Source organism: Hylobates moloch, unplaced genomic scaffold, assembly GCF_009828535.3.
Source record: "Hylobates moloch isolate HMO894 unplaced genomic scaffold, HMol_V3 SCAFFOLD_5, whole genome shotgun sequence".
Taxonomy (NCBI): Eukaryota; Metazoa; Chordata; class Mammalia; order Primates; family Hylobatidae; genus Hylobates; species Hylobates moloch.
In genome coordinates this window covers 81,150,761-81,158,724 of record NW_026652280.1, presented here as the reverse complement: position 1 = coordinate 81,158,724, position 7,964 = coordinate 81,150,761, and the positions used below count along the sequence as shown (strand labels likewise).

The 7,964-nt window shown below is 43.7% G+C and overlaps 1 protein-coding gene across 2 annotated transcripts; it reads right to left on the bottom strand.

The window, feature by feature from the left end:
• Window positions 1-320: 320 nt before the first annotated feature.
• On the bottom strand, window positions 321-3,273 carry LOC116468234 (mammaglobin-A). 2 transcript variants are annotated; one of them, XM_032151840.1, is made up of 3 exons: window positions 3,160-3,273; window positions 2,366-2,553; window positions 321-524 (listed from the first exon to the last, which is right to left on the bottom strand). In XM_032151840.1, the coding sequence occupies exons 1-3, from the start codon at window positions 3,212-3,214 to the stop codon at window positions 486-488; spliced, it is 282 nt and encodes a 93-aa protein (XP_032007731.1). In that variant the 5' UTR covers window positions 3,215-3,273; the 3' UTR covers window positions 321-485. The 2 variants fall into 2 exon arrangements, with proteins under 2 accessions (XP_032007731.1, XP_032007730.1); XM_032151839.2 differs by lacking the exon at window positions 321-524 and having other exon boundaries at window positions 2,246-2,553; window positions 3,160-3,214.
• Window positions 3,274-7,964: the final 4,691 nt, after the last annotated feature.

Below are 7,964 nucleotides of genomic sequence, written 5' to 3'. Positions count from 1 at the left end.
TGACATGGCCAGCAGGGCTCAGTGTGGACCGGAGGACTAGAGTGAAAGCAGGTCCTCTGAGAAAAACACTGCCTCACAGCCCGAAGTCTGAGGACCCCAGAGAGAGTCAACGGGGGAGGTGGTGGGATGGAGGCAGGGAAACACTCTTCAGAGAGAGGACCAAGGTTTAGAGGACGTACTGAGGAAGCAAGTGTTTCACAGAGTCTTCAACCTATGACAATGAGCTCTTTAATAAGTTGTGTGTGTGTGTGTGTGCATGTCTAAAATACGTGAGGCCCTCTGATGCCTCTTTTCTATGGTAGAACAAAGAGAAACTTTAGTTTTTGCCATAAATTTATTAAAATAAGCATGTATAGCAGGTTTCAACAATTGTCTTGCAGTTTGTAGTAAAAAGACATAAGAAAGAGAAGGTGTGGTTTGCAGCAATCCGTAGTTGTTTTCTCACCATACCCTGCAGTTCTGTGAGCCAAAGGTCTTGTGGAAAGTTAATATAAATCACAAAGACTGCTGTCATACACTAATAGCTAGAAAGCAAAAACAGAGACATCACTTAGATTTTCTGCACTCTCTAACAAAATAAAATCTTGAAAAACAGAAGCTTATCATTTTCCAGAGTTTGCCCACAAACATCTCGCATCCCAGACAGTTAGGGCTGGAAGTAGAAGAGCTGTTGTTTCTGGATCATTTCCCCCACCATGGACTTTTTAAATATTTTTTCTCTGTGTTTGTTTTTTTTGAAATAATGTATTCAACAAATATGTGACTATATTACCTATTTTCACAGGATTGTTAAAATCTTAGCTCAAATGCCAAAAAAAAAAAAAAAAAAAAAAGGTGAACCTTGGTTCTTGTCTAACCCTCCATTGTGGAAATATTCCCAGCATCCCAGCAGTCCAACACCCTCTGCCACCACCATTGTGCTCTACAAATTATTGGAGCTGCAGACTATGATCTGTCTAAGGAAGCTTTTAAACAAACAATTCCATCACCCTTCCCTGCAGTTGATATTTAGTTTTTAACGAATTATTAATAGTGGCAAAATGTACATCGCATAAATTTTGCCATTTTAAGTGGATGGTTCAGGAGTGTTCTGTATATTCGTGTGGTTTTGCAACCTACCTCCAGAATATTATTGTTTTGCACAACTGAAACTCTAGACCCGTTAAATACGACTCCCCCTTCTTCTCTGCACCCAAGTCCTGAGAACCACTGTTTTTTTTTTTTCTTTTCACTGTCTCTGAATCTGGCTCCCTAGATTCCCACATGCATGGGGTCATGCAGTATTTGTGTTTCTGTGACTTCGTGCTTCACTCACTATAATGTCCTTAAGGTTCATCCATGTTGTAGAAAGTGTCAGAGTTTCCTGAGATGATGTTCACTTTCATCCTAATGGAGGTGTTTGGTGTATTTCTAACTTTTTTACCAGGAAAAGATTAAAGAAGAATTTTAGCATAGGGAATAAATGCTAAAGAAAATTCTCAGCAATATACATGTGTAATTAGAAAGAAATACAAAACTATTGGTTTTTGTTTGAGACAATTCTTTCCTCCATGGTGGTTTCATACCTATGATTTACAGTTGCCTATTGGATAGTCCAAGGTTTCTCGTCATTTATGCTAGCAAATTATGATTGCCTGGAAATGCATTTTAAATTCTTTTTATTTAAGATGTATAGAATCTTGCTCAAATGTTATTTTCCAAACTCTATCCAAAAATAGGGCATTTTTAAGAACACTTTTACATTTTTTTTTGAAGAAGAGAACTTCTCTCTGCAGATTGGTCTATAGGTGCAGGTCTTCTGGAAAATTGTTTTTTCTCTAGAGAGTGAAAATGTGTTTGTGTGTGTGTGTCTGAGTGTGTTGGTGTGTGTCTGTGTTTCGGTGGTTGTGTCTGTGTGTTTGTGTTTATGTCTGGATGGTTGTGTGCTGGTGTGATTTTTCCTGTGCCTGTGTCTTTGCCTGTCTGTGTTTGTGTATGTCTGAATGTGTGTTTGTGTGATTGTGACTGTGTCTGTGTGTTTGCATGTGTCTAGATTTGTGTATGCGTGTTTCTGTGTTTGTGTGATTGTGTCTGTGAGCATGAACTAGAGAGCTCTGGGTATAGGTAAGCCTTCTCCTGGCCTTTCCTTTTCCTCTCTTGCCCTATTCTTTTATCATCCACTGAGGATTCTCTGGTAGAGTGACAACACAGGGGCACTGGATGTTTTTCTTGATGGCAAAGTCATTAGACTAACCATTCAACTAAATTAACCAATGTAAGAAAAGGCTTGTTTACCAGTGGCTTTGACGTTGTCAGTGAGAAATGAAGAGCCCACTTGTCCCTGATCAGGGGTTTTGAAAAGCTTATAGGAAGAAAATGAAATTACCATAAACACCTCAACATCGCGCAGAGTTTCATCCGTTTGGTTAAGAAAACATTCCTTCAATTCATCTATGGCATTTGCAGTGGCATTGTTGTCTATAAACTCTTGAAGAAGTTCTTTGTATTCAGTCTTAGACACTTGTGGATCGATTGTCTTGGAAATCACGTCCTCCAATAAGGGGCAGCCAGAGCCTGGGAAGGAAGCACAAGGAAACAAGCTTGGTACAGAAGGCATGAAAGGTTTGGGGCAGACCTATTACACTCCTCATCTTCTTACAGCCCAAGAGAATATAGACTCAAAGATAATGATGCAGAATCTAGAGTTCTCAATTCTGGGAGAAAACCTCAGCCTCTGGGATTTCCTGTAAGCCCTGCAACTTCTTTCTCTCCACTCCCCAGCCCAGAAAAGCTAAACCTCATGAAACTTCAGTTAATAAGACTTGAGAAATGAAATACTCGGACTTGGAAGTATATCGTGAAGACTATTTGGTCTTCTTTGGTTCAAAGTCATACGATGCTTCACTATTACCCTTCAGAGCATCACAGAAGATTTCCAAGGGTCTTAGGCCAGGCATAGTGGCTCACACCTATAATTCCAGCATTTTGGGAGGCCGAGATGGGCAGACTGCCTGAGCTCAGGAGTTCAAGACCAGCCTGGGCAACATGGTTAGATCTATTATACCTAGCGCCTTTGTACTGGGGCTGATCTGTGCTGAGAACTGGGGAGCAGGAATTCTTCCATAGAGGTCCAAGTGACAACCTCTAACCCCGAGGCAGCCCTCCCTGCACAGAACTCACCTGCATAGCAGTGCAGGGGGAGGGCCGCCAGCATGAGGACAATCAGCAGCTTCATGGTGAGGCTGCTGCTGTCGGTGTTCAGTCGCGGGTGGCAAGGATCAAGGAAGCCGCTGTGGAGGTGAGCACCCAGCCCAGCTCTATTTATTCCCCAGGTAGGCATCTTAATTCCACCCACGAATGAGGCAATGAGTCAACCTGGCAATGGGACCAGTAAACAGGAGCATGCCCCAGGGGAAACACAGCCTGCCTGTATGTAGAATCTTCCTGCTTCTCTTCCTCTTTCTTGTATTTCTTCTCCACTTGCTCCCCTTCCTTTTCTTCTCTGTCTCTTTCTTTAAGGTGAGAATGACAGGGTCATGTCCCGTGTATCTGTGCCAGCTTATCCCAGCAGTGGGCCTGGGTGCAATACCTCACACCTACTCTTGGGAGCAGGCTTTTCTCATCCACTGACATCTCATTTTCAGAAAGGGATGTCTGGGAAAGTTTTACCTTTTTTGGGGAAATTTAAGGCCATCCAACCTCCGCTGAAAGTAATTTTTACAAGGATTATCTCGGTTAATTATAAATTAATTGATAACTTTGTTTAGTTCTTTGGTAACTTTTTAGGGTTTTCTTTCCACTGATTCAAAGGATGCTGTGAATTAGTAGAGTAACTGATGGGCTGGACAGGCAGTGCTGGGCGGTGGGTGGTAATGGAATTTGCAATCAGGGATGAGGGTTTGGACCCTGGATGCAACTTGCAGTCCTGCCATATCCTTGCTGGTCTCTCTGAGCATACTTCCTTTTCATCACTTGAAGAAAATAAAAGGCGGGATGGGATAGCATGCAGAATTTGTATAAGGATGCTTCATGTAAAGATTGTTTCATCGCTGGTCGCTGTGGCTCATTCCTGTAATCCCAGCACTTTGGGAGACTGAGGCGGGTGAATCACCTGAAGTCGGGAGTTTGAGACCAGCCTGACCAACATGGAGGAACCCCTTCTCTACTAAAAATACAAAATTAGCTGGGCATGGTGGTGCATGCCTGTAGTCCAAGATAGGAGGCTGAGGCAGGAGAATTGCTTTAACCCAGGAGGTGGAAGTTGCAGTGGGCCGAGATCACACCATTGCACTCCAGCCTGGGCAACAAGAGTGAAACTCTGTCTCAAAAAAAAAATTTTTTTCACACAGCCCAGTACAAAGTAGTCATGTATAAAGACAAGATTTCATCCATGCATGCACCCATCCATCTTTAAATAACAGCTGAGCATCCCCTGTGAGCTGGCACTGAGCTGCACACCATAAATTCAGTTATAGGCACAATTTCGACAAAGTCCTTGCTCTCATGGAGCTGACTTTCCAATAAGGGAGGTAACAAGCACCCTGCCACATAAGAGAGATATGAGAAAGTGGTAATCACTGCAAATAACTCAAAATATCCACAACAGCAAAATGATGTCATGGACTGACTACTGAGAAGAGGAGGCCATGCCATTTCAGCTCATATTTGGATGAGTGGATGACAGTGTCTAGTGACAGATCCAGGGAGGATGGACTTCCATGAAGAGGGAATGACAAGATCAGAGACCAGAGGGCAGATGGCACTTGGCCAGGTAAGGAAGGCAAGGAACATGGCCACATGGGATCAGGAGGACAGGACAGCCTCATGTGACAGAAAATCCACCCTCGTTTAATTAGGTGCATGGTGAAGGTCATAGGAACAAGAAATACAAAGCTGGCTTCAGTTTTTTATTGAAGAGGATACAGACCGGGCGTGATGGCTCATGCCTGTAATCCCTGCACTTTGGGAAGCCGAGGTAGGCAGATCATGAGGTCAGGAGATTGAGACCATGCTTGCTAACGTGATGAAACCCCATCTCGACTCAAAACACAAAAAATTAGCTGGGCGTGGTGTTGTATGCCGGTAGTCCCAGGTACTCAGGAGGCTGAGGCAAGAGAATCACTTGAACCTGGCAGGCGAAGGTTGCAGTGAGCCAAGATCACGCAATTGCACTCCAGCCTGGGTGACAGAGTGAGACCCCATCTCAAAAGAAAAAAAGAAGATACGGATGAGAGAGCCAAAGAGATAAGTCTGTACTTCACTTCCTGTGGATGCCTTATTTGCTGTCTGGATTACCCATGATATCTTTTTTTCATCATTCAGCTGGAGCCTAAGATATTTTCAATTTGAGAACAAAATTGATTTAGGAAGGGGCTAAAAAGGAGGTTTCTGTACTTATAGGTATACTTTCACCCAGTTGGCTGTGGCTGGCATCCTTCTTCCATAAGTGAAGTGAAAGACTTTGATCATGAAATGGAGACTGTCTCCTTGGCCAAGACCTAATGGGTCTCTGTCTGGTGCCCCAGTCCTTATGGACATGCCCTCTTTCCCACAGGGACAAACAATCACACAGTGTTATATTACCCATCTAAAATGAACTCCCCACACCACCTACATGGTGCCCCAGTAAACAGATGGCATTTTCTTTCACTCACATGTTGTATCCAGATATGACAGTGATCATTCTCTGGCGAGTCATAAGACATACCTGGCCCAAGAAAGACTCATTTGCAAGCCAGTATTTTCAGGGAGAGAGAGGAGAATCAGAAGTTTAAAACACGGTACTTCTTGTCCAATTTTTTCTCTTCCCAAAAGGGAAGAAATTTTTTTCTTTTTCTTTTGAGACAGAGTCTCGCTCTGTCACCCAGGCTGGAGTGCAGTGGCTTGATCTCGGCTCACTGCAACTTCCCCCTCCCAGGTTCTGTCTCAGCCTCCCAAGTAGCTGGGACTAAAGGTGCCTACTACCATGCCTGGCTAATTTTTGTGTTTTTGGTATAGATGGGGTTTCACCATATTGGTCAGGCTGGTCTCAAACTCCTGACCTCAGGTGATCCACCTGCCTCAGCCTCCCAAAGTGCTGGATTTATAGGCATGAGCCACAGCACCTGGCTGGGACTTTTATTCAGGTCCCTAATTCAGTTCAGAAACTGGAGGCCAAGTGTACTTCAGTCTTCAGTGTTTCTGTGACAAGTGTTTACTGAGCCTCTACTATGACAAAGAAAGAAGTCATTCACACATTCTCTCTAAAATGTGCTTGTGTTTTGGGAGGGAAAAACTATGCCTTAAAAAAAAAGGCAGACATCTACCCTGGCCTTGGGCTCACAAAAGAGCTGAGATATAGGGATAGGAGGGATTTGGGCAAATGAAAGGCATTGCCATACTTCATATTAAATAGCAATGTTGTTTGAAAGTCATCTTTTCTCAGTGATTTCTGTATTTGTACCGAAAAGCCTGGAATGGCCAGCCCTGGAAGCTGCATCTCTGCTGAATTCTGCAGGCCTTTTCCTTCATAGGCCCATGGCTGATGGCTTCTGAGTGAGGACACCAAGCCAGACCGACTGCCTGTGTTCACATCCCAGCTCCCCTGTTTGCTGACAGTGCCATGGTGGACAGGAGACTTAATGCTTTGTGTCCCCTTCAAAATGGAAAGAGTCATAGAATGGTTGTGACTATAAGTAAAGTAAAAATGGTAAGGTACTGGGAACAGGGCCTGGTGCAGAGTCAGTGCTGTCTAAATGTCAGCTGCTCATCATCTTTTCCTATTGTTAAGAGTTGTATTTATGATTCAACTCCTAGGACTCATCATAGCTCATCATAGAACACTGGAAAATTAGTCTGCCCTTAATATTCTCAAAAATATATCACAATAACCATAGTTAGACAAAGCAAAAACATTTAACTTGGAAAATAAAGCACTGCGTTGTGATCCAGGCTTTGGTATCTTTTCTCTCAGTCCATTTTAAAGAGTTTTGCTGAGCTCTAATTGACATGTAAATTCTCTCCTAAACAGACCCTGCATACAGTTGTCTGATGAATCTTCCCAGAACTCAGCTCCAAATGTGCTTCCACTTGCTTTTTAATGTTCAGTAGAGCAGGAATCATAATTATGTAGCAGTATGCTGTTTGAAAGTCACTGTTGAACCCTGTGACAACATTCCTAGCAGCAACCCTAGCAGAAGGGCTACCATATTATTTGTTAGCCAAACTCCAACATTTTGGTGGCTGAAAAGAAACATGAAATCAATGGGATGCCAGGACAATAACATAACCGAGGACTGCTGTGGGCAAATTAGCATGAGTGGTCACCTCCCTATGACGTGGGTCACCTCCTTATGAAATGATGTCATTTCACCCCACCTACCAGAAATGTGACACAGAAATGTTAAGACACTCACCTGAAAGAACACAGCTAGGAAGGGGCAGAAGCGGGATAAAAAGCCAGATATTCTAGCTCCACAGGCTGCTCTCAACACTATTTCCCTCCTTGGCTGAACCCTGAGGGACCTGCACATCATGGTTCAGATGAGTCCTGGTGTCCATGACTCCCACTGCTGCCCTATGAGAACTCTGGGTTGATTTCTGCACAAACCCTGGAGAAGAGTTTTTTGCTCGAGACATTTGCTCCAAGTGGATTCCCCTCCTCCACTGCCCTTGCCTCAGTTGCTCTGGGTTGAAACACTTCATTCATTCCAAAAGCCACATCAAAGACGGCTAATGCCTTGTGTTCTTTGCTGGCCCCTGCATCTCTGGGGACCTCCCTGTTCACAGGACCCCGTCTCTCTCCATGGGCAGCTCCATCCGACATCTCCAGGACCCTCACCCTGACCCTTTCTCCCTGTCCCTGCTCACTGAGCTCATGGCTTGGGCACTTCTTGTTTGTATTATAGTGATGAAAAACTGCTATTTTCCTTCATTAATTATTGCATAACTGATTTTCAAGAGCAGATTTTGATGTTTTACACAAAGAGTGTATTGACCATATTTTA

Excerpts from the sequence above, each read along its gene's own strand:
- LOC116468234 (XM_032151839.2), bottom strand. The coding sequence starts at position 3,214 with ATGAAGCTGCTGATTGTCCTCATGCTGGCGGCCCTCCCCCTGCACTGC. Across the intron at positions 2,554-3,159 it reads CCCCCTGCACTGCTATGCAG|GCTCTGGCTGCCCCTTATTG; the intron begins GTGAGTTCTGTG and ends CTTCCTTCCCAG.